Source organism: Elaeis guineensis, chromosome 1 (assembly GCF_000442705.2).
Source record: "Elaeis guineensis isolate ETL-2024a chromosome 1, EG11, whole genome shotgun sequence".
NCBI lineage: Eukaryota > Viridiplantae > Streptophyta > Magnoliopsida > Arecales > Arecaceae > Elaeis > Elaeis guineensis.
In genome coordinates this window covers 27,888,851-27,916,510 of record NC_025993.2, presented here as the reverse complement: position 1 = coordinate 27,916,510, position 27,660 = coordinate 27,888,851, and the positions used below count along the sequence as shown (strand labels likewise).

Sequence of the window (27,660 nt, the reverse complement as noted above, 5' to 3'; positions counted from 1 at the left end):
ATAGTGAAGTTCTAAGTCTGATACATAGTGATGTATGTGGATCGATAAACACTAGTGCTAGAGGTGAATATTATTATTTTATTATTTTTAAAGATAATCTATCGAGGTTTGGGCACGTCTACTTAATGACGTATAAGTCAGAATCATTTGAAATATTCAAATGATTTCGTAATGAAGTAGAAAAAGTATAAACTGGGAAGAGTATTAAAATTCTTCGATCTGACCGAGGAGGAGAATACCTCTCCTGTGAGTTTCAGACATACTTAGAACAGAATGAGATTCTCTCACAATGGATTCCTCCTGCAACACCACAGTATAATAGTATATCGAAAAGGAAGAATCGAACCCTATTAGACATGGTTCGGTCCATGATGGGCTTTGCAAGTCTGCCGATGTCCTTTTGAGGATATGCACTCGAGTCAGCTTGTTATATTTTAAATAAAATTTTGAATAAGTCTGTAAGTAAAATACCACATGAGATGTGGACAAGGTGTAAGCCAGCACTCTCTCACCTTAAGATTTGGGGATGTCCGACTTATGTCAGATGTTTGAAAACTGACAAGCTTGGATCTAGGTCTGACAAGTGTCTATTTGTAGGATACTCAAAAGAGACCAAGGGATATTACTTCTACCTTGCTAGCGAACAGAAGGTGTTCATCAGTAATAGGGCAATCTTTCTAGAAAAAGAGTTCCTTGGAGAAGGAACTAATGCCTCAAAGATTAAACTTGATGAAGTTCGATCAGTAGAAGAACCGACACAATCTTGTCAACCCATAGAATTAGACTTGATTAGATCAAATTCAAAATCTGTTGTAGAAATATCTTTAAGGAGATCTGATAGAGTACCCTGTCAAATGGATAGATACTACAGTTTTTTGATCCGAGATAGTGATCCAGTTGAACTCGATGAGAACAATAAGGATCCGATCACCTATATGGATGCGATGTAGAGGTCTGACTCCGATAAGTGGCTGGAAGCTATAAAATAAGAAATGGAGTCCATGAAAGTCAACAATGTATGGACATTGGTTGACCCATCTGAAAGGGTAAAATCCATAAGGTGTAAATGGGTTTTCAAAAGGAAGAGGGACGCAGATGGGAAGGTAGAGACCTATAAAGCCCATCTGGTTGCCAAGGGTTACCATCAGTTTTATGGTATTGACTATGACGAGATATTTTCTCTTGTGGCAATGCTCAAATCTATTTGGATCATGCTTGCGATAGCAGCACATCTGGACTATAAAATCTGACAAATGAATGTGAAAACAGCCTTCCTAAATGGAGAGCTGAAAGAAGAGATATATATGATATAATCTGAAGGTTTCATATCCACAGATGAGTCAAAGGTATGCAAGCTTCAGAGGTCCATTTATGGACTTAAGCAGGCATCTCAAAGTTGGAACATGTGTTTTGATAAAGTGATCAGAACGTATGGCTTCATTAAGAATGGAGAGGAACCCTACATATACAAGTGGGTTAATAACTCGATAATAGTATTTTTATTTTGTATGTGGATGATATTCTGTTAATCAAAAATGACATCCCTACTTATAGAGAATAAAAGTTTAGTTGTCGTCATAGTTCTCCATAAAGGACTTGGGAGAAACATCCTTTATCTTTGGGATAAAAATCTATAGAGATAGATCTAAAAGGTTGTTTAGATTATCCCAGTCAATATATATTGATACTATGCTGAAAAGGTTCAGCATGGAGAATTTCAAAAAAGACTATCTTTCGATAGATCAAAAAATTTCTCTCTTGAAGGGTGATTGTCCGACAACTCCTCAAGAGAGAGAGTGTATGAGTAGAATTTTATATACTTCGGTAGTGAGATCTATTATGTATGTCATGATATATACATGATCGGATGTGGCATACTCACTAAAGATAGTGAGTAGATACCAGTCCGATCCAGGTGAGAACCATTGGAAGGTCGTAAAGACCATCCTTAAGTATTTAAGAAATACTAAGGATCAGTAGCTTATCTATAGAGAATCTGACTTAAAACTTATGAGGTTTACTGACTCCAATTTTTAGTCGGATCGTGACGACAGCAAGAGTGTGTCGAGATATATTTATACCCTAAAAGGTAGAGCAATCTGCTGAAAGAGTTCTAAGCAACACACTATGGCCGACTCTACTTGTGAGGCAAAATATATCGCGGCATCCGATACTGTGAATGAAGCTGTGTGGTTATGAAAATTTATCAACGTGCTCAGAGTGGCACCCTCCCTTGATGATCCCATCTTGTTGTACTATGACAGCACTAGTGCCATTGCTCAAGCGAAAGAACCGAAGTTACATTAGCGAACCAAGCACATTCTGCGTCACTACCACCTGATCCAAAAAATCATGGATCGAGGTGACATCGACCTTCAGAAGAACGATGGAAAGGAGAACCTAACCGACCTATTAACTAAAGCCCTTACGATAAAGAAGTTCGAAAATCATAAAATGAAGATGGGTATACGATACTGTACCGATTGGCTTTAGTACAAGTGAAAGTTATTGAAAAATATATCCCAAAGCCAATCGTCAGCCTGTTGACGGTTGTACTATTTGATGTAATAGTATATGAATTAAATAATAAAATATTTATTTAATAATATTCATCATAAGCTTGTACATCTTCTATATCGAACGTCTGTGTTATGATGAAAGTCCTTAGGACTATTTTAAATTGATAAAGGAGGATTTATCATTTAGTCCTTAAATGAGTTCGTGACCAAATGATATGCTATTACTAGGATGATAGACATATCAAGTGTAGGTTATTATGTGCCATATAGGTTGGTTATCCTCTTAACCAAGGAGCGTAGAGATGCTGGTATGGCATACAGGTAAAATATAGGAGCATATTTCACTGAACGTGATCAATTTTGGAGCACTCTACTGTCAAAAGTCACTCCGAAGGGATATGGATATAAGTGTCCCTCTGACTTGAGATCACCACGGTGACTTACAAGCAACTCACTATGCTTTGGTACCGAACTATCTGAATTTTTAATTCAAGATCGAAAGATTTTTGAGCACAGTCAAATACTTGTGAAGTCAGTGAGTGAGTCAAGATGAAATTGATCACTCCAAAAGATTGAAGAGAATGCTTTGTCTTTCAATTTAGTAAGATCTTGACCAGGGCAATCCTTGTGAGGAGTCACAGGATTTATCAAATTGAGACATATAATGGATATACTATTAAGAGTTGACAGTTTAAATGCTAAGTCATCCTAGCATCAAGGGTCAAAGGGATGAATTATATGATAATTATATCTAAATAGATTCTTGAGTGTTGTTTTGCATATATTTGGTCTATCTGGATATCGGGTACCATTGCTAGATGGTTACTTCGATTAGTACAGGAATCAGTTCCTGTGCTACCGATTTAGGTTCGAACCTATGGGGTCACACACATCAAAAATTTTTCTCTGATTACATGGCTAATTTGAAGAGTCTTACTGGATGGAGACTCTGCTGAAGAGTCCCACTGGACGGGGACTCTGCTGAAGAGTCCAGTGGGGACTCTACAGAAGAGTCTCACTAAACGAAGACTCTAGAAAAGAATCTCACTAGACTTAGACTTTATCATTAATGATAGATTAGTTAGTGATTAGATCACTAATTAGTTCAATTTGATTGAGCATTAAAATCTGGATCAAGTTTGATTGAATTGGATTCAATCAGGTCAAGTCTGATTTGGTTATGAGATGACGTAATCGATAAGGGAGATATGATCCTGATTTGATCAGATCTATGGTTCAATTAATTTATTGATTTGATTAGATTTAATTAAGATTATATAAGCCTAATTAAATTAGGTTCATCATATTTTAATTGGATCTAATTAGATTGGATTTGAAAGAAATCCAATTGGTTAAACTCTAGAGTCCCAAATGAGTGGGACTCTCTCCCTTGCGCCCCCCAAATTATCTAACATCTTTTCTCACCACACAAAATCAATTTATGCATGAGAAAATTAGAAAATAATCCTTCTTTTGTTACCCATTAAGGATAGAAATTGGTTGGTTTTGATTTGAATTCAAATTGATTTGAATTTTAACCTAAAACCTTATCCATATCCTTCCACACGTCGGCAGTTTTGAAGGTGCCCATTGTGTGCAAGAAAAAGAAGTCTTTTCAATAGTTTTTCACATCCAATTTTGTCTGATAAGTCCTTCTTTAAGTCAGATAAAGGTGAGAAAAAGTTAGAGTCAAATTGAAATTCAAAATGATTTAAATTGCAACAAACTCCAGCCCTTATCCTATCTTACCTGGTTTGTGCGACAACCATAAAAAGGCCATAATTTTATGCACCAAACATAGAGAGCTTTTCATTGTGAGATACCAAAGAGAAAGAGGGGCTAAAATCTTTCTTTGGGATGTGAGGTTTGGGTGGGTTTCCTTCTTCCTTGGTGTAAACAAAAGATGAGACCTTTTTCCTCTCGGATGAGTAACCTAGAACTGTTCTAAGATTTTGGGTGAGAGAAAAATCAAAGAGAAAAGAGTCTTCATCAAATTTTTCTCTACCATCTAGTATCCCCTCTGATCCATCTTCAACATTAAAAATATCTGAGGCGATTGAAGGAAGAGATCAAATCAGATCTGCCATCAAAAGCCGACTGATCGGTCCGAGGACTTCATGTGGATCATCCATAGAGGTCGGATACTTGTGCGACTGTGAGCGATCAGAGAGGACTTTCAGATCTATATTCTCAATTATAGAGTTTGGCTACCCATGCTCAGATATTAGGCTTGAAACTCTAGAAGTGGTAGATTAGATCTATCACTAATTGCTGTTCTTGTTCAAATGCTTGTAATTTTAGATTCAAATTTTTATGCATATAAATTTATGTTATAAATTTATTTATAAGAGTTTTAAGATCAGATCTTATATATGTATTTATAGATTAAATAGTTTAATTTAATGTTCTTCTATTAAAAAAATTTTGAAATGCATGCATGAAACCCCTAAGCGATCCTACAAGATCTACAAGGTGCTAGCACATCGGTGATCTCGGTGCTCCGATCAGATGACTTCATGTGGATACCAGCAGAGGTCAGATGCATGTACGGCTATGATCAGAACTTGAAATATTCATAGGATCTGAGGTATGGAGATCCCATCTTTGTTTGTTTTTTTCTAATGATTTGTTTTTCTATTTTAGATTTTAGATCATGATTATATGTTCATTTCAAGATCCTTATTATGATTTTTAGATCTAATCTGGTACATGAATAAATTAAAATTATTTTAATTTATTTATTTTCACTACCTAGATGTCTAGAAAAAATTTTAAACTACACGTACGAAACCGTAATAGTTTTCTAACAAGTGAGATGTAGGAGTACATCTCATTTAATGTGACCAACTATGGAGTACTTTACTGTCAAGAGTAGCTCGCGAAGGGTAAGGGTAGAAGTGTCCCTCCGATCTGAGATCATCAGAGTGACTTGCAAGTAATTCACTGTGTTTTGATGCTGGACTACCTGAATTTCTAATTCAATAGCTAAAAACTTTTTGGGCACAGTCAAGTATCTATTAAGTCGGTGCATGAGTCAAGAAGGGATTGACCCTTCCGAATAAGTAGGAGTTAATATATCACTGTATTTTAATTTGATAAAATTTAGATCCAGATAATCCATATGATGGATTTGAAAGATTAAAATATAATGTGAATGACTATTCTAGGATTGACAGTTAAACCTTAGGTTACCTTGAGCATTAAGATCAAAGGGATGAATTATACGGTAACCATATGTCAGTAGGTTCTTGAATATTGCTTTGCAATCATTCGATCTATCTAGATATCAGATCCTATTACTCGATGGTTATATCGATTAATTCAAAAATTTATTCCTGTACTACTAGCTTAAGTTCAAACTTATGAGGTCACACTCAAAAAAAATTTCTGACTGATTATGTAGTTGATCAATAATTGAGAATCATTCAAAAATGTAATCATCAATTTGATTGATGGTTAACCTTATGCAAAAATTATGATAAATTATTCGTTAAGTGTTAGTAAATTAATAAAAGATTAATTAGCAATTAGATTGCTAATTAGCTCAATTTGATTGAGCAAAGAAGATTAGATCAAATCTAATTGAATTAGATTCAATTAGGTTTGACCCGATTAGGTTATGAGATGATCTAATCACTAAGGAAGAATTGTTCCTGATTTGATCAGAATTTTGGTTCAATCAATTTCTAATTTGATTAAAATTTGATAAAGAATTCATAAACCTAATTAGATTAGATTTCATCTATCTATTTGGGCCTAACCAAATATGATTTGGTTTGGAGTCAAATAAGGAATCCTAGAGTTCATAAAAGATTGGACTCCTCTTCCCTTGCGCCACCTATTTTTGGATGTCATCTTTTCTCATGCTAAAAGAGTTTTTGCAAGAGATTTCTCCATGCCAAAAACATCAGATGTCACCCCTTCCTCTTAACACCATATATGGATGGGTTTTGATAAGGAAAGGTTTGAGATTTGATTTCAAATATAACTCCTTATCAAGAGAAGTTTGTTCTCATCCAAACTACCTACATGCCATCCTCATTCCCTCTTATTTTGTGTGACATTTTGAGAGGGTTTTCACCATGGAAAATTCTGAGATTGGCATGTGAGAATATTGCCATGTCCCATTCTTTTTTGTCGCCCCTTGGTTTAAGGTTTTGGTGAGAGTTTGAATTCAAATGCGATGTGAATTCAAACTAAAACTAATCTTGGACACCCACCTAAATATGAGATCCTTTTGTGCGACAAAAGGAAAAACTTTTATCATGAGATACTTGCGAGGTTTTCTCACATGGTGAGAGGGGTTGGGTGCGACATTTTTGGCATGATAGAAAGAGGAGAGCCGGTCTCTTCTTTGGGTGATTAAAACCTAGGGTTCTAAGGTTTATGGCTAAGGGTTTGGGAAGAGAGAAAAACATGAAAGAAGAGTGTCTTCTCTCCATATTTTTTTTATCTCCTCATTTTTTTCAGATGTCCTTTTTCAACCTTTAAAAAGGTTCAAGATATTTAAAAAAAGGATCCAGATCAGCCAACAAGATGGTTTTCACGCGAGCTAGCTCCCGAGAAAATCGATCAGATCGGAGCTTCGAGTGGACTATCCATAGAGGCTGGACATGCTGTGCGGCTGTGAGAAACCAGCGAGGATCTCTTTATCATTTTTATCAGTAGCGACGATCGTCGATCCATGCTCAGGTGTCAAATTTTAAACTCAGATTAGAAGTAGATTTGATCTACTATTCACATCTATGCATGTAGATTTTATTTTTTGATTTTTAGATTTTATATGCCACATATCATGTCTCAGATCTTAGAGTAAGTTGATTTATTGATCTGATCATATGCATATTAGATTAATATGATTAATCAAGTTGCTTTCCACTGTGATTAGTTTCAAAAATTTTTAAAATACATGTATGAAATCGCCTATGTTTTGGCATCCTAGGCAATAGCATGATCTCACTCAATCATGACTATCCCTCACTCTACCTTGTGAATCTTATGCTCCACCATCTCCACTCTCTCTTGATAGTCCGAAATGATGGCCGCTAAAGCATGAATTGCATAAGAGGTTTATAGAATAAATGATGGAGTTAACAAAAGATAATTAGGCTTCAACGGCAACTCTCTTGATCTGTAGAACTCAACTCAACCATGGTAGTGCATTTTGAATCAATGACTTGATTCGTTATCAAGTTTTGAAGAAACATCACAACTTGAGGAAGAATCATCCCCCTCACCATTTATCCTATGAGCTCAAGAGTATCGAGGATAAAGTCTGTAGGTCTAAGTGACCATGTTGGTAGGAAAATATCTAGCTCAGTCTCTTAAGATGAAGATGGTAGCTACTAGGAGATCATGCTCCTACAGTCTGCTATGAGGTCGATGCAATCAAGATCTCGATACTCAAGTTTGAAGCTCATTCTAGGATGGAAGCTAATTAATTCCAATGTAGAGGTGGCTTCATCCACAAAAACTAGCACCTTTACGAGCTTGACATCAACTATAGAATCCAAGTTGGACCTATAAGCGAAGTAGGAGGTACACCCTTAAGGGCCCCTAAAGAAGTGTTGTGCAGGATCCGGTACCACACGGTGCAACAGAAAGAAAGAAGAAACAAAATAAGAAATACAATACAAATACGTAGATCGGCCTCAAGCCTACCTCCACAAGTCATGCAAGCTTCACTATGAGAGAATAAAATAAAATTAATACAAGAAGAACTTACCACTCCATCCTTGTACAAGAGTCTCTCAACAAAAAATCCCAAAATCTTCATAAAAGCTCTCTGAAACATCTTTTGAAGTCTTTTTCACCTTCAAGACATCACCAGCTCTCTAACATAACAAACGGCTCATCAATTGAAGCTATATAGACTTCAGAATTACAAAAATACTATTTCAGAAGAAATACAGAATCTCAATCAATTCTAAAACCATCCATGGACATCCGATCATAACCGGCTCACACGAAAGCTATCCGATCGTGCAAAACAGCTTTTGATCATGCTCGGATTGAGTTCTAACTGTCTGAATGCGACAGCATGTGACCTAAATCATCGGATCGTGCAAAACCTCTTCTAAACCATGCGTGGACTACGTGATCGGTCCACACGGCTTCCATGGACCACCCAGCATCCCACGATCCATGGTGGACCACGCAGGCACTGGGCTTGGGTGCCCACGCGCATTGGGCCGGCCTGCGTGCACACCCGCACTGGGCCTACCCATGCACTGGGCCGCGCGTGCATCTCCGTCGGGCTCGGCCGCATTGCCGTCGGCCTCCACCGACTCGCCGTCGATTGCCACCACCTCATACACCGTACCATTTGCTCTGAGCTTCTTTCGTACGTATTTTCACCGTCTGGACTCTGTTTGGGCTGTTCTTAAGCTCGTTGGACTCCGTTCGTCATCCTAGACCTCACTGTGAGCTCAATATGGATCGAATCTCGAAGTATCAAATCTCAACAATCTCTATCTCGACTTGATATTCGACGTCCATCTATCTCTGAGTGCCTGTGATCTGTCTCACCCCCATGTCCTGGGACACGCCTGCTGTCTTATGGATGGGTAAATATGGAAGTCGAGCTAGACTGCTCGATCTCACCTTCATCATGGGCAGTGTCCACTATGATCAGAGATCTGCTCGAGAAAGTCTCCTATGGCAATAAAAACTTCACTCTGTGATGTCATCTCTCGTCCTCCCAAGTCTCCAGTCTGGTATCCGATCCACCTCCACCTGGAGCTCCACCTAGCTTTGAGCTCCTCCTGGCTCCCGAAGCTCTACCTCGCACTGGATTCTTCACTAGATAGTAATGTCCTCTCATCCTCTTCTTTTTTTCTAGAATAATTCTATCGCCATGCAACACCTTCAAGATTCCTCCACCAGCTACTATCCTATAGCCTCTTGAATCTAGTCTGCTCAGTGAGATAAGATTCTATCTGAAATCGGATATGTATCAAATCTCTCCCATTCTCCTCACTGCACCATCATGTGTCCTCCAGCTAATCATTTTGATACCTCTTATCGTACAGCTTGATCCATCCGGCAAATAAACAGTGCTCTCACTACTCTTTAAGGAGTCAAACTGCTCCTCTCTGCAACATACATGATAGGTGCATGCAGAATCTAAAATCCACTGCTGAAAAAAAGTAGATACCTCATCAGATATCTTTAGAACATCATCCTCTGAGTCGCTACTGACCATTGCTGCAGTAGTCCTCATCCGATTCCTAAGTTGAGGGCAATCACTGGCTAGATACCTCAACTCATCACACCGATAATATTTGGTCTTGCTCAAGTCTCTCATCCTGGACTTGGACCGCCCTCATTGCGATCTCTTGTCGCTCTGTCTGCCACCTCTTGCTCTTTCAAAAATCACCAAAGCTAAGCTATCGCTTGAGCTCGAAGCTGGATTCTCCTTCCTGAGAACCTCGTTCTGAAGAATCACCGTGGTGACCTCATCCATCTTGATGGTGCTCTTCTCCACTAGAAGAGCAATCATCAAGAACTCATACGAAGGAAAAAGCGATGCTAGCAAGACCAACATCCTGATCTTCTCCTAAACTTTTTCACCAACGCTGAGGAGGTCAGTGGGAATCTTCTGAAAGTGGCTAAGATGCTCCTACATGCTCTGTCCCTCAGTCATCCACAGCTGGTAGAACTGCTTCCAGAAGAAGAGGATGTTGGTGAGAGACTTCGTTATGTATAACTTCTCGAGCTTCAAGCACAGCATCGTCAAAAAAATCTCGCCAAGCACATGGACCACCATATCATCTGCTAGGTACAAATGGATCATACTCACCGCCTGCATTTAGAGCCACCTCTAATCCTGCACATCCATGGTAGTCAGCTTCTCCTCACATAAGAGAGCATCTATCAACCCTTGCTGGATGAGTACGTCCTTCATCTTTGCCTGCCACAAGGAGAAATTGCTCTTTCTATCAAACCTGTTGATATCCATCTTGATTGTACTTGTCTTCTCTATCTTCTATCTCAATCACCACCGTCGTAACCTATACTCTGGTACCACCTTGCTCTGATACCAATTATTGTGTAGGATCCGGTACCACAAAGTGCAACAAGAAGAAAGAAGAAATAAAATAAAAAATATAATACAAATATATGGATTGGCCTCAAGCCTACCTCTACGGGGCATGCAAGCTTCACTATGAGAGAATAAAACAAAACCAATACAAGAAAAATTCACCACTCAATCCTTGTACAAGAGTCTCCCAATAAGAAATCCTAAAATTCTCACAAAAATTTTCTAAAACCTCTCTTAAAGCCTTTCTGCACCTTCAAGATGTCACCAGCTCTCCAACATAATAAATGGCTCATCAATCAGAGCTATATAGGCTTCAGAATCACAAAAATACCATTTCAGTAGAAATACAGAATTCCAATCATCCTAGAACCATCTGTGGCCATCCGATTATGATCGGCCCACACCAGAGCCATTCAATCACATAAAATAGCCTCTGATCATGTCTGATCATGCCCGAATTGAGTTCCAACAATCTGATCACAATCGCATGTGATTTGGACCGTCGGATCACTCAAAAACTCTCCTAGACCGCATGTGGACCGTGTGATCAGTCCATGTGGCTTCCATCGACTGCCCAGCATCCTGTGGTCCACGATGGACCGCATAGGCGCTGGGCCTAGGTGCCCGCGCATGCTAGGACAGCTCGTGCGCGTGCCTGCATTGGGCCCTCCCATGCGCTGGGCCGCACACGCCTGCACGAGCGCATCTCCATCGGGCCCAGCTGTGCCTTCGCTGCCTCGTGCATCGTGCCATCTGCTCTAAGCTTCTTTTACATATTTTTTACCGTCTGGACTCCGTTTAGACTGTTCTTGAGCTCGTTGAACTCTGTTTATCGTCTTGGACCTCGTTATGGGCTCAATGTGGATTAAATCTCAAGGCATCAAATCTCAACAAGAAGCTATCAAAGTGGATGGGTGAGCAAAAATTAAGGCTTCCACCTTCACCTTGGATGGACATGCTTTACTAATGCAAGTTGAACTCGGCTCATTTTTCCTTACTTTCATCTTTATTGAAGGACTAGCCTTATTGTTGCAAAGCTTCCTCTTACGAGGAGCACTCTTAACTACTTCAGGTATGAGGCTACTGAAATCAAACTTCATCTATGCAAAATCAGGCCAATTGATTAAACAACTGAGCTACAATTTTTGGAGGATAAGAAGGTATAAACAAAGAAGGTTAACCTTAAAAGAAGTGGGTCGGATGTTGATATTTGCCAAGGCCTCATCATAGAGCAACTCAGCATAAGATGGAGCTTTGATCTCCTAAGAGCACCGACCGCCTCCTCTTCCTCGTCTGACAAAAGGGTGTAGAGGCTTAATACCTTCTTCCTCGACATCCTCCATTGTATCGTGAAGTCCCATAGATCCATTGAGATGATGAAGAAAAATTGATCCTTCCAAACATGAATAGAGGAAGGACCATAAGGAAGGATATCATAACCTTTCCAGCAAGAAAGGTACTACCAACCTTTCCTCCAAGGGTGCATTTTCACTTGGAAAAAGACTTGGAATAGCCCCATTGTTGGGACAAACTTATAGAGGGTAGAGAGGCAAAAAAATCAACTATTATCTGCCAAGCATCAGGAATGAGTTGGGTTGGAACCAGCTAATATTGATCTAATAACTCAGCAATGATTACAAGAATTGGAAGTCTTTGGTTTACTTTCAGAGTTTCATTATAGAGGGCAATTCAATTCTCCTGAGGATATATCTTCTAACTAGAAGGGCTGGGCAACTCTAAGATAAAAGTCTGAGGTATGTGGTACTTGGCTTAGATCTACTCATGGTCTACTTCAAAGGTACTTTTCTCAATGTCTGAGCCTAAACCAACCTAGAACATCACCTCACCTAATCCACTGGAGGCTCAATCAAGAGAGCCCTAATCTGTTCTTTTATTATCTATTGACCATTCCTCCAACAGCAATTTCATAGTTGAAAAAAAAGGAAAAGAAGACAGAGAACTTATAGAAAGTCAAAGAAATACTGAAAGAACCGAGAACCCACCAAGGACTTATGGCGATGATAGGGCATCCAAAAAAACTTTCACAGACATGCCTATGATAGACAAACTAAGACAGATGGCAGACTAGTCACCACCATAAGGGGTTGGCCATACTCTTCCTCTTCTCCCTCAGCATTGGCGAGCAAAAAGCCAAAATATAGAAAAAGCTTATGCTCAAAGGCCTTTAATTGATGTAGCCATTTAAAACTAGCTATTCGATTCTTAGGCATGTGTTAGTTAGCCATTCAGCTTCGAACCATCATCAGAATCACAATTGACAAAGTGTCCAATCATCATATAGGAAATCTTGCTACTCATAATGTCACTTTGAGAAATGTGGATGCCATCACATCTCTCATAATGTAGTGTCTAGAAATTTCCTACAACAGAATTGAAAGGACAACTGTAATAGCTCAGTCTATGGTTTGACTCTGCAACTTGGATTCATGGCACCTCAATTAGTCATTCTCATGAACTTTTCTACTTCTTTCACCCAAGCCAATAAGTATCTCAATCTCAGAAGTAGAGACAAGTGATACATGGAATTGACTATGACAATCATAGCAGAACCAATCGACCAAAGTTTGCCACATGCTACAAAGCTTTCAAGTTAGCCAACTAGCTCTCACCATGTGGCTATTCTAAAGGCAAACAGAGATGCACAAATCTCTCCCCATCTAGCTACAGTTGGCTCATTATGGCAAATGATTTTCATAATGATGAGATACACGAAATTGGCATGTCGAAGAATTACCCACATGATATCATCCGAATATGCGAATGGTTATCTAAAATGATTGATTCACATGTCTCAAGATTCCATAACAATGGGTACCATCTCTTTCCTACATAAACTACTCTAAATTAAAGGACTCTTTAGGTAAGTTTAAGCTCCAAGTTTAAGTCTTAACCTCCTTAACTTAAAGTAGGCTCTCTGTCCTAAGTGCTCTAGAGTTTTCATCTCTCTGCCATTCACACAATATCTTTGCTATTTTCTCGAGTTATCTTAAGCATCAGAGAGCCATCCACCAAACACTCTCCATCAAGAGGGTTTCCCTGTTTATGATGTTTCAAGATCAAGCCTGACATTGGAACAAAGGTTTGACTGTAATCTCCTTCCCTTAATCACTAATCGAGTGCGATTGACCTAGTTGCGATTGTATCCAAATTCTAATAACCATCATTCACTTGTTGGGAAGGCGTATTGAGATCTCAACTCTCTTAATCTATACAGTACTTTATCGAACTCTCCAGCATACCAGCTAGCTAGGTGATCTAGTCACAAACACATTCTTTTATAAAATTATAATTAAAAATAAAAATATAAAATTTTAAATTTTAAATAAAATTTTCTTCCTTTACTCATTATTATTTATGTCAATCATGTATTGCATATGCTAACTTGGTTTTTTGTCAAGATTGTAATTTTCAGACTGGTTTCTGGTCCATCATGACCCATAGGCCTCACTAATGATGAATGAGCAAGTGTGCACCACTCGAGTAACCAGTCGCCCAACCCACATGCTGTCCAATGAAGGCCCAGAAAATATCATCATTTCTTTGTTTTTTTAAACTAAAACACCAGGATTTTAATGAATATAACAACATGAATTATCACTACCATATTCTTACTCTTATGCATAGTTACAGAACAACAAAAGTAAATTCTTGATAACTCAAATAAAGCATCGTTCCCATTAACTTCATCTGTAGGTCAAATAACATTTGATTATGGTTCCACGACTAAACTAAACTTAGTTTTTATTCAAAAAATCGCATACAAAATGTTTATCTTCATATAATTTTTACATAATTGTAACAAAAAATATGTTGCATAAGCAAGAAAAGGAGCAATATTGATCATAATAAATTTAAAAAAAAAAAAAAACAAACAAAAAACTTCATGTAACTTAAAGATCCGGGGAAAGGGTTTTTGTTTGAACTATTATGTCTTCTTTTATGTTACTTGGTGAATTTTTTTAAAGAACAGCACATCATGTATTTATATGATAGTATATAGGATGTCTTGCCAACAAAAAATACACTAAAAAGGACAATTTGTAATCAAATTGCTCCTCCAAATGTCACTTGTTGAATCTTTGCCAGTGAAAATCACCACACACACACACACACACACATCTTAGTTCATGTTATATCTGTACTGTTGCCCTTCTCATCGAATTGTTGGTTGCTGGCAGTAGAAAATAGCTATTTTAAATATGAAGGGATTAACTGAGAATGCCGGCTAAGATGATATCGCTCTTTTGGCATTTGGGCAAAATGGAACAGGGGTTTAATTCTAGCTAGAATTAACCTTCAAGGATGGGTTGGATATATGATAAGAATTACGGGGATTTGTCCCTCTAAATGTCATAAATAAAATAAAATAAAATGATTAAGTCATCACTTTGTATTAATACTCTTAAAAAATTTTCTATTTTTTTAGTTTTAAGGGGTATTAATACAAGAGGGTATAGAGTTAACTTATACATAAAATGGCTATTTAATTATTGATGCTGTCAAAAATATAGTTAAAGGGATAACATTGCAAAATGAAAATAAAATACGAGTTATCCATACAGTGATATTTGGAAGATAAATATGCAATAAACTATAATTATTGGTGTGTGTGGTTGCACGTGTATATTGGTACCATCTAGTTGGGCCCCTGTGAGTGAATGATTGCAGGATATCGGCATAGTTTCTTTTCCAAAATATAGTTACATTACCTGTTTAAGCCACGACTTTCCCCAATATTAACTCTATCGAAACCGGAGAGCACGAGGGAATTGGATTGGTTTACGTCCTTGTAAACATCCACACTGTCCATAAGCCTCAACTCAAGCGAAGATATGAACGGAGTTCCGGACCCGGTCTTCACCAGACAAACTGAGAAATAATCGTCCTTCGCAACAGTAATGATCTCGACCGGATAGACGGAGAATGGATAGGTAATGTTCACCGTTTTCCAGTAATTGACGCCGAGATGAAGGTCAAACTGCAGCGGGCTACCTATGCTTGCACTGTCTTGACCGTCGTAGTTACCATACATGAAGAAAGCTCTTATCAGGTACTTTTCATCCTGGTTCACTTGATTTATGGTGTAACAATTCCGAACTCCATCTGGAAAGCTTCTGAGAGTCCCTAACTGTGGAAGGGAGTGGGGGATCAAATAACTATTGGGTATTTCGTAGTTTATCCCGGTGTCTATGAATTGGGTATCGGGTTGGTACACGATCCCGGTAATGTTATCTGTGATGCTACCGCCCGCATCCATTCCACAGTCAATACTGACAAAGCCTGCACGAGTTTTGATGGTCACCATCAAGAAACCAAGTTACAAGAGCGGTCTACTTGCTTCTGTTGCATTAGATCATATTCCTTAATTCAACGAAATTTTAATGTCTTATTTCGGCGATAAAAACCGATTTGGACTGCCTGCAGAACCCCTTTTTTTTTTTTTTTTTTTTTTTTTGAGATGAATAGATGTGTTTGGAATAGAAATAAGAAAGTTGCATTAAGAAAGTGTTATTGCATATTGGGGTGGTTATTGCTATGGCTTTTTCTTCTTCTTCTTCTCCTTCTTTTTGAGATGGATGGATGTGTTTGGAATACGAATAAGAAAGTTGAATTAAAAAATATTATTGCATATCGGGGTGGTTATTACTATATATATATATATATATATATAATGAATTCAAGTTCTGATCGGATTAGGTTACCCAATATCTATATTCCTACTGCTAAGTGGAGTACAAGCTGCCAATTTCATCGGTAAATATAATAAAATAAGAATAATAAATTATTTTTTTAAAAGAAAAAAAAAAGAAGAAGGGAAGAAGAAGTCAAGCAGATCCAAATAGTCCAAGCCCTTGGAACTAAGCTTAAAATGAAAATGCAATCACTAAGGAAAAAAGCCCAATCTTTTCAGAAACACTCCCCCTCCACTTGAAATTGCTGGCCCGCTGCTCATCAAGGTGGATGAAATCAATTTAAGGAGACAGGAGAGAGCAGGACTTTGAGGCTGTTTGCATTTTTCTGCATATACCCTTTGGCTTTGAGAATGTTAGAGATGTAGACCATAGGAGTTAAGGCTACAAATGGGATAGGTTGACCTATGAGTTGATCCAATCCAATCTATTTAGATCTGATTCAACTCGCATTAAAAGGCCTATGGGTCGGATCGAGTTTTAAAATTGGATCCATTCTATTTTTTCGATTGAGTATAGATTTACTAAATTCGGATCTAATTTGATCCGTTTGATTTTATAAGTTGATTTGGATCTTATGCTTAATGATCTGACCCAACCTAATCCCAACTTAGTATTGGACCTAGCTTCCATATTTCCATCTTTTATCATTGCCTCCTCCTTGATCTTGAAAAAAATGGCTAAATAAAGGTCTGAAAGTAATAAAATGTTATTGCTCTCTCGGTATTTCATCTTAATGCCTTAGTAAATCTATTCAATCAATCAATAGTAATGATTTATTCTCTTCAAGCCCCCTATCAATCATCTTCAAAAAGCTTTTGATGAATCTCAAATTTATTGAATTTCATAGCATTTTTGCCCTTCAAATTGACAGACATCGAGTTGCATATAGTGAAATTCTCACAACTAAGTAATTGTTAACAATTATTTTGAGAACCAACAACTCATAGGCAAAATGATCTCAAAGTTCTCAAAAGTTTTCAGATAATCAAAATGACAAAGATGGCTAGATGCTTGCTTTCGCTTCCTAGCTTGGACAGAGCTCAACTATATTTGATTGAACTACTATACGAATATTATGAAGAAAAAAATACGACTAATTATAACAATATTGTCAGCTTTTCACTATTAAAATATAAAATTTTTATTATATGATTCCCATCTTCATGTGGCTTCAGCAATAAATCTATAGTAAGAGTTACAAATTAAAGTTGGATAGAGGAAGTGAGAGAAAAGGCATTTAAGAAAGAATCTTCTTTTAATTAAACAAAAAAACCTAAAAAGAGAAAAAATAAATTTTGATGAAAAGAAGTAAATTAGATTATTAATCATTGACATAGTTAAGAAATAAGCACAACAATATTTTTGGATTATAGACCCGGATCCAAACCAAATCCGGACCTTTCGAGTTGGGGCTGGATTATATATGGATTCGATCCGATCTAATATAAATGTTCTATTAGGACAAAATTTTTGTCTATGGATTCAATTTGATTCGATCTGATTTTTTATTGGATTAGATCTGGATCTAACATCTGTATCTAATTAAAAAATTAGATCAAATTAAAATTATTTATAATTTGATTCGATCCCATGTATCTGCACTTCTGAGGGGAGTAAAATTTTATTCTACCTAAAAAAAAAAAGAATATTGGGCAGAAATGTTTTGGCTGGGTTGACTTCAAAAGAAACGGCAACGAGTCTGCCAGTATGGTTCTGTGAGTACAGAAGAAATGACAATGATGCTGGCAGCTAATATAGAAACTGGTCCGGTACATGGCCAGTTTCCAATGATCCTTTGGTTGTTCTGATAAGCTAGTGGTTTGTCAAGGTCATTATAAAGATGTGGCTTCCGTGGGCATGATTAGAAGTAATCACATCCTATACGGCCTACACCAATGTGACAATATATCTATCATGCCAATAAATTTATCTCATCCCTCTAAACCAATCACCATGATTAGCATATGGTGATAGAGCCCACAAAAAAACGACAACGTGATTGAGACGCAGTGTGGGATATAATTTCTATCTCGGAGATGGACTGCTCTCTTTCATCCTGCGATGCGTCGTATATCGTGTTAAAAAATATATAAATATATTATTAAAATAATTAATAAAATTTATCTATCTTCAAGATAAATAATGCAGGAACTATCCATAATAGTATAGAGTTCTATAGTGCATAAATTGCATCGTATAGGATCTAAAATTCAAATTCTTTATCCAGATGTTGGAAGGAATAGGTTTTTTTTGCTATTTTTGAATTTGCTTCCATTTAGACTGTTTTGCATTTTTTTTTCTTTTTTTTCTCTCTATTTTATTTTTGATAAATTGGATGCCTTAAATTAAACAAGAATGGGTATATCTGTGGGAATTTGAAAGAAAAATTCAAAAAAATATTTTTTTTATATGAAGAAACCCATCCTTTTCTTAAAACAAATTACATTTATTAATTTTTTAAAAATTGAAGAAAGTCGTGGACACGTAGTTTTTCTTCATATTTTATCTTAGTTATCTATAGCTGCTGTGGCTGTTGTTTTTTCTTTCATACACTTCACTGCAAATTTCTGTGTTTCAAGGAATAAAGGCCAGGTGGTACTTACCTCCCTTCTACTCCAAACAAAATTAAAAAAAAAAGAAGCAAAACTTTTTTTTTCATACAAAATATTTTTTATCAGATATTAAAAAAAAAGAAAAATCAGGGAAGTACTTTAACAAATGCAGTATAAGCTGTTGCAAAGAAAAACAAAAATCCTTCTCCCTTGAGAAAAAAATTTCTCAAAGATCACAGCAAATTTTCTATGTTTCCCTTGGTATCTGGAAACCCTGGGGAGCTCAGGAAAGATCAACTGACCTAAGGTCCGTTTCAGCTAAAACGCAGAAGCTATCCCGCGGCCTAGTGACCCACGCCCAGGCTTAGCAAAGAACTCCACTGTCCCTCGTTTTTTCCATGCGTTTGACTTGGATCATTTTGCGTCATTTCTTGGAATGATATATAGATATTTAGTGATACCCACACCTTATTCTTAAAATAAAGAAATAAATACTGCAGTAACGATGCCAAAAGAATTTTTAATTTCCTTTCAATCTAACTTTGAAAAAAAGATTCTATTATGGCTAAACCTCTCTGTTATTTGTTCTCATCTCTCCTTGCCTTGTCTTCTTAGCCCTTCATGTTTCTATGAAGGATCAAAATTACATGAACGATCCAAGATCTTTAGTGATGCATGATTTACACCATAAATTGCTGTGTGATACTCAATGGTCTCCACGGGCTATCAACAACGACGCACTGTACGTGTATGACACATAAAGCTGTCTTGTGATAGCTATCCATCTTTTAATGACAGCCATCGTTTACTACACAGCACTCGATGATGCAAATTATCCACCATAGAGGATTGGTGCCCTTCAATAGGAAGCTAACCCTGGCCATTATGTGTTACTTTACGTCCAGCTCCGCATAGGTTAGACCACCACGCTGTCATATGCCCGACCTTTGATCTCAAAAAAGCTCGGCTTATGAAAAGAATGTGAAGAATTCTGCTCAAGAGAAAAATGGAGAAGGATAAGATTTCACAGGGATTGGAACTGTAGTATGTATCCATACCTTTTTGGCCATTAATAACCCGAAATGCTGCTGCCGCTAAGGAACCTATTAGAATGAGGATTCCCATCGTCTCCCTTGGTAACCGAAGGCATTGCGCCATCGCGGGGCTCTCCGAACCAACTGACTTATTTAATGTGTTTGTGTCAGTCTAGCGGCACATCTTTAATTATATACTAATGTGGGACCCATGCTACGTGGTGGGGCTATTTAAATGTGAACAAAAAATACACACCATCAAATTTTTTATCAATTAAAAAAGACGGAGAATATAATTTAGTTTCGGAAACTTAAATGAATATTAATTTTTCTTATACATTGTTTATTCAGATTGAAAAAAAAAAAAAAAACATTAATTCGTTATAAAATTACCAGTATATTACCACGGGGTTTTGTTAAATTAAATTACCTAGTGTGGAGCTTTTTTGCTGGGGATAGTGGTGGTGATTCTCTGAATAGAAAATATAAATTTATATTTTTAGAAAAAAATAGAAGGCAAAATATTTATGATAAAAATTTTATATCGAACTGTGCTAGGTGCTGTCTCAGCGCGAGGGAGTGGCCTTTTGAAAAAAGTTTTGAATAAATTTATTTTTCAGGAGTTATAATCAATCTTTTTTCTGAAATTTGTTATCAAAAGGATTTAGCACTAGAGGTTGGACATATAAATTAGACATAATAAATTAAAAAATATATACACCATTGTTAAGCAATCCAGACAATGATAATATCTTCAACCAAAATAATGGAAACATGGAGCACTAAAATGGATTTGTCAATTCATTTATAAATATCAACAAAATTTATACCTCTATTTGAAAATCTGCCCAGAAATCAACATTCTAGTTAGCATATTTTTCTTTTAAAAAAAAATCAAATTACAAAGAGATTATTTTAAAAAAATGCTGATCAACATAATTGAATCGTACCAATATTTGGTATGGCTTATCATCTTGCACTATACCATAAATTGATATTATAATAAGATGGTATTGATAGATATTCAATACTGAGACAACGAATCTTGTCCCAAGCATTTATGCCTAAAAGCTTAAGGATGGTAATTATAGCCAACCTATTAGGTACTCGACCCGACCCAATCCACATAAGGCTCTATCTAACCCAATTAAAACCTAGGGAGGGTGTGGATGCTAGATAAAACACCTGAAGTAGGTTTGGGTTGCATACAGATAATAGTATATCCCATTTTAAATCCGATCGGATTTAATCATAATTTAAATCTCATATTTCAAAGTTATAATCATTTTAGAATGTTTGCATGATAAGTTACGTACTCGATTTGATCCAGCTTGACCTAATCCATCTTATCTATCCAACTCGGCCTAACTTCCACCATCTACCCAATATGATCCAAGGCAGGTATGAGGTAAGTATGGATATAGGGTTTTTAATCATGGGATGGGTATGGATATTGGCTAACCCAATCCGTCTCCAATCAATTGTCATCCCTATGAAGGCCGATTTTGAGAATTTTTTACAAAGATATATGAAGGATATTATAAAAAATAAAAAAAATGGAGCCACATTAGTTGAGAACAAATATCATATGGAGCAGGCATTAAAGAAAAAAATATGAAACGAGCTTCTTATTTTACCATATTTTCTCTAATACCCATCTTAAAAAATAAACCTAAAAGTCAAAAGCTCTTATTAATAGAGTCATTAGTCGCATGATTTAAAAAATTATGGCATTCTTTTGTTTCTTATTTTCATAATATACCTTTTATAGGTACATACTACATGGCTACATGATACACATCAAACAAATTAATTATCAAGTCAATACACACCTTTAAATAAATTGATACATAATTTTCAAAATATGTAATTTATTGATACACAATATATATTTAGATAATACATACTAAGCAAATTAATTATCTAATAATTTAATATATATCTTTAAATAAATTGATATATAGTTTCTGAAATATTATATTCGTCAATACATATTGCATGGCTAAATGATACATACGTGTTGACTTCTTCATACATATTGCAAGCTTTTCTAATACACACTACGTAGTGATCCAATACAAATTTCTAGGTAAAAAATATATTTTAGAAACTATATATCGATTTATCTAAAGGTATATATTTTATTATTGTTCATTGCATATCAAAAAGGTTTGCGGTATATATCAAGAAGTCGACAAATATATGCCACTTGGCCATGTAACATAATATTCCAGCAATCATATCAATTTGTTTGAAAATATATATTAAATTGCTAGATGAACTAATTTGCTAAGTGTATATCATTTGATCGAATATTATATATCCATGAACATTATATTCTAAAAATAATATAGTGATTTATCTAGATATATCTATTGGCTTATTTGATGGTTAATTTATTTGACATGTATATATCAATAAAAAATATGTTTTGAAAATGAGAAAGAAAAAAAATATCATATGTGATTTTATTTTTTTTAGATTTTTAATTATAAGATTAATAAATATATTGATAAGAAAATTTTTTGATTTTTTAATTTTTATTTTATGATGAAAAAAATAAAATAGGAATTCATCCCAATCTTCTCCCCCCGGTGCCCGTGCGACGTGCGATTTTTTTGTTCCTGTTAGTCAAGCCAATGGAGAGAGGCATAAATGAGCTCGCTCTATCAAGCATTCCGGACTCGTTTGATTTATGGGAAGAATTTTTCTTCTAAAAAAATTACTTTTTGAGAAGTAACTTCTCATGAAGTTACTTTCTGGGAATAGGATTTTAGTATATTTGGTTGACCATGAGAAAATGACTTATTATAAAATAGCTTATGTTTGGATGAGCACCTATTTTCTTAGAAAAACTATGTAAAATACCTATTATACCCTTAGTAGATATAAAACCATATATTTTTACTCAAAAATTTTATATAAATATTAATATTATATTTATATTAATATAAATATAATATTAATATATTATAATATAACATTAGACTATAATAATTTATTGTGTTAATATAATACTAATATATTAATATTATATTAATATAATATGAATATTTTAATATAATAAATTTATTAATATAGATATAAATATAATATTATAAATATTATATTAATATTAATAAAAATATTATATTAATATAAATATTAAAATAATATTAAAATATAATAAATATTAATATTATATTTATATAAATATTAATATTATATTACTATTTAGTATTTCATTCTAACTATCAATTGATATTTTATTAAATTTTAACGATAGATCTTAAAATGATATTTTAGGAAAGAAAAAAATACTACCGCTTCTTATGTCATGAAAAATGTCAAAACCCATCTTTCTCATAAATTTTTATTTTTTATAAAATATAAAAAATAATTTTTTATAAAAAATATATTTTTTATTTTTTTTCTCTTTAAAATTTTAATCAAATAAAAAATTTTTTCTTGATTTTTCAAAAAATATCTCTTTCCCCCTCCATTCTCCGTCAACCAAACGAGTCCTTCAAATGTTTGCCAGTCTTACTGTCCTAATCACCGAACGATATGTGATTGGCTATCGTGGCCCTCATTCTTTGCCAATAGAAAAATTATTGCCTGAGGGTGATCTAGGATGACCATCCATCGTATGGCTCTGAGATGTGCGCTGGTCTTGCTGGGCGTGGTCCAGGCAATAATTTCTCTTCTCAACAGCTAGCATGAAGTTTGCCAGTCTTACGGTCCTATCACCGAGCGATATATGATTGGCTATCGTGGCCCCTCTTTCTTTCTCGACAGCTAGCATGGGGCTGGACAAATTGTACCTACCATTAATCATCGACATTGACTAACAGTTGACGGCTCCCCTTCCCTCAACACTTGTTACTTGAACTCTTTTTCTAAATAATATAAAAAAAAAATTATTTATAAAAATAATTTAAAATTTAATTTTTTTATCAAAGTAATATAAAAAAAAAAAACATCATTTTGAATGACATTTTCTCCTTCCACATCACCCCTATTTTTTTTTCATGATGGCACTGTCCAGAAAGAAAAAAAAAAAAAGAAACACCACTTAAAATACCGTTTTTAGAAACGTCATTTACGCCATTCAAATTGGCGTTTCTAAAAACGTCATTCAGTTTTCCATTTTTTCCACCAAAAAAAAAAGAAAAAAAAATAAGAAAAGTATGAGAAAAAAATTATTTTTAAAATTTTAAATTAATAAATAAATTAAAATTTTAATTTTGATTGAAATTTAAAATATAAAAATTTAAATTTGTAATTCAAATAAAAAAATTAATTTAAGATGATTTTTTTTTATTATTGTTTTTTAAAAATGTCTAGAGAAAGAAAAAATTAAATTTTAAAAAAATTAAAAATATCATAGAGAAAGAAAAAAAGAGAAAGAAATGCGAAAGAAATAAAAATTTTAAATTTAATTGAAAAACATCATTTCAAATTCTTGTCAAAAAAATTCAAAAAATAAATTAAAAAAATAGAAAGTGTCATTATAAAATCAAAATTTTAAATAAATCAAAAAAAATAAAAATTATAATTTGAAATTTAAAAAAAATAAAAATTTTAAAATTAATTGAAATAAAAATATTATTTCAAATTATTTTCTCAAATTAAAATTAATTTATTTAAAAAATATTCGAAAAACATAAAAAAAGTAAGTTGAAATGATTTTTTTTATTTCAATTAAAATTATTATTTTTTTTAAATTTAAAATTATTTCTTATATTTTTTTACCGACCTTCTGACACCGGTGGCCAACAAAAAAGAGGGAGAGAGAGGAGGCAGCTCACCGCCGTGCCGCCGTGCCGTCGGAGAGACGCCGGAAAAGGGAGAAGAGGGAGAAGGGAGAAGGGAGAAGAGGGAGAAAGGGAGAAGAAGGGGGGAAAGGAGAAAACACCATTCCCTTCGGCGTTTTCTTTTTTTTTTCTCTTTTCTTTTTTTAGTTTTTTTAAATTTTTTTCATAATTTGTTTAATTATTTCTTTATAATTTTTTAATAAATAAATTTAATTAAAATTTATTTATTAAATTTTTTAATGACGATAGTAATTTGAATGATAATTTTTAATTTAAATTAAAGTTAATTTTTTTTAATTTATAATTATAATTTCTATTTTATTATCATTTTTTCTCTTTTATTTACTTCTTTTATGATATTTTTTTTAAATTTAATTTATAATTTTTATAATTTGAAATTATAATTTTATTTTTCTTCCATTTTTATCTTTTTGGCATTCTATTACGTATTTTTTTTATTTAAAATATTTTTTAAATAATTATATTTAAATTAATTTACTTATTTAAAATGTATTTTTTATTTCAATTACAATTATAATTTTTATTTCTTAAAATTAAAAATTAAAAATTATATTTTTCAATTAGAATTATAATTTCTATTTTTTTCTTTTTTTTTCTTTTTTAGGGTATTTTTTATTTTTTTACAATATTTTTTTCCTTTTCTTGAGATAATTTTTTAAAAAATATTTTGAAATGGACAACGTAATTTAAAATTATATTTTTTATTTGAATTAAAGTTAAAATTCTTATTTTTTTAAAAATTTAATTTTTAAATTTCTTTTTTTTACATTTTTTCCATATTTTTTCACTTTTTTATGCATTTATTTTTTTATCAAATTTTACTTCAAATTAAAATTTTAATTTTTTTTATTCAAATTTACAATTATATAACTTTTTTATTTTTTTCATTTCTTTCTATTTTTATGAAATTTTTTTAGGCTATTTTTTTTATTTATTTCAAATATTTTTTAAATAAATTAATTTTAATTTGAGAAAGTAATTTGAAATGATATTTTTATTTTAATTAATTTTAAAAAATTTAGTTATTTTAAATTTCAAATTATAATTCTTATTTTTCTTGATTTTTTTAAAATTTTGATTTTTTAATGGCACTTTTTATTTTTAAATTTTTTTTGATTTGTTATTAAAAATAATAATTCGAAAAAAAATCATCTTAAATTAATTTTTTTATTTGAATTACAAATTCAATTTTTTATATTTTAAATTTCAATCAAAATTAAAATTTTAATTTATTTATTAATCTAAAATTTTAAAAATTATTTTTTTTCTATACTTTTCTGATTTTTTTTTGTGTGAGAAAAATAAAAAATACCATTTTGAATGGCGTTTTTAGAAATGCCAACTTGAACGGTGTTTTTAGAAATGCCATCCAAAACCACCATTTTAAGTGCCGTTTCTTCTTTTTTTTTTTTTTTCCGGACAATGCCATCGTGGAAAAAAATAGAGGTGACGTAGAAGGAGAAAACACATTTTCTCTTTTTGCATTACTTTGATAAAAAAATTAAATTTTGAATTATTTTTATAAATAATTTTTTTTTTTATATTATTTAGAAAAAGAGCTTCTTGTTACTTGGTCCGCCCACCAACATTGACCGACGATGTTTACGTGACATGAGTAAAGACTTCCTTCCACCGAGCTAGTGAATGCGGTCAACTGATAATTCTCCCTTACATGGTGGGCATAAAAGGAAGAAATTATTGTCCGTATATATGGATACATTCATGCACGAAGCCAACCGTGATCAGTAATTTCTGTCATGACCTTGGGCTAAGTTGAGATTACAAAATAAAAGAAAGAAGCCACTGACATTTCATAACACTTAACTAAAATAGCGTAACCCCAAATATAAAAATTTCTAACTTGATTGGACACCTTGTTTCTTTGCATTTCATCTCCATAACTAACTTTAAGGGTGCAACCCATTAATTAAGATAAGGTGGGGATTTGATCACCCTTCCTTGGCCCACAAATCACTCCCTTGCATTTGCATAACCTAGACCTTAATCTAAAATCAACTAGATGTCAGCCCTAGGAATTTCGAGCTTAATAGGATAAGAAAACTCTAGAGTTGAACCGAGTGCGGATTGGTTAATTGCTCGGTGTCTAAGGCAAGTGGTTAAAGAAAGTGGTTTTTAATTGGTTCCATTGACTGACCTGGCCAACTCAGTTGGTGTATAAGGAAAGCAACGAGCAGGAAACCTCCCACATCTTTCGCTTACCTGGCCGAGTCAGTTAGTTAGTCTTGAGCTTGGAGTGCTCAAAGGCGATTTTGGAAGTTAGGAGCTGTCTAGATCTAAGTTAACCTTAGGATAGAGAGTCTATGATTGTTTAAGTTGATTGCAATTAATATCTAAACATTAACTAATTTCTCCCTTTTCATAGATTTAAGATTCTTAGGTTCTTCTCTTTAGATTTTCTTCATTCTTTTCTCACTTTATTATAAATACATATATATTATAAAAAAAAAAATTTTTGTGTTTGCTCTATAGTATAATTGTAAGGTGTATGCTTGGTCATAGATCGTTATGACCAGAAATCCAACCTTTTGATCCAGAAATAGAAAGAACCTTTAGAGCCAATAGACGTAAAAATATGGACCGAAATCAGGAGAATGATCCACCCAAGCAATTGAAGGAGTACTTTACTCCTTCCACATATACCTACTCTCCTTGTATTCAAGTGCCCCCTGTGGAGGCCACTCAATATGAAATTAAGTCCAGTATAATCCAAATATTACCTTCATTTTATGGACTTAGTAATGAGGACCCTTATAAACATCTTGAAGAATTTCTTGAGATATGCTCAACTGTCAAAATTCACAACTTCTCCGATGATACTCTTAGGTTAAAATTATTTCCTTTCTCACTTAAGGACAAAGCCAAATACTGGCTACATACTTTGGATTCTATGACTATATCAACCTGGGACCAGCTGCAAGGAGAGTTTCTCAAAAAATATTTTCCCATAGGAAAAACTAAT

General features: G+C 34.1%; 1 protein-coding gene across 1 annotated transcript in view; it reads right to left on the bottom strand.

Moving 5' to 3' along the window:
• Positions 1-20,011, bottom strand: part of LOC114913797 (probable LRR receptor-like serine/threonine-protein kinase At1g05700) — a 45,270-nt gene extending 25,259 nt beyond the window's left edge. The window contains 2 exon segments of the mRNA XM_073252815.1: positions 15,294-15,864; positions 19,888-20,011. Coding sequence (XP_073108916.1) covers positions 15,294-15,864; positions 19,888-19,987 — 671 coding nt within the window. The 5' untranslated portion in view covers positions 19,988-20,011.
• Positions 20,012-27,660: the final 7,649 nt, after the last annotated feature.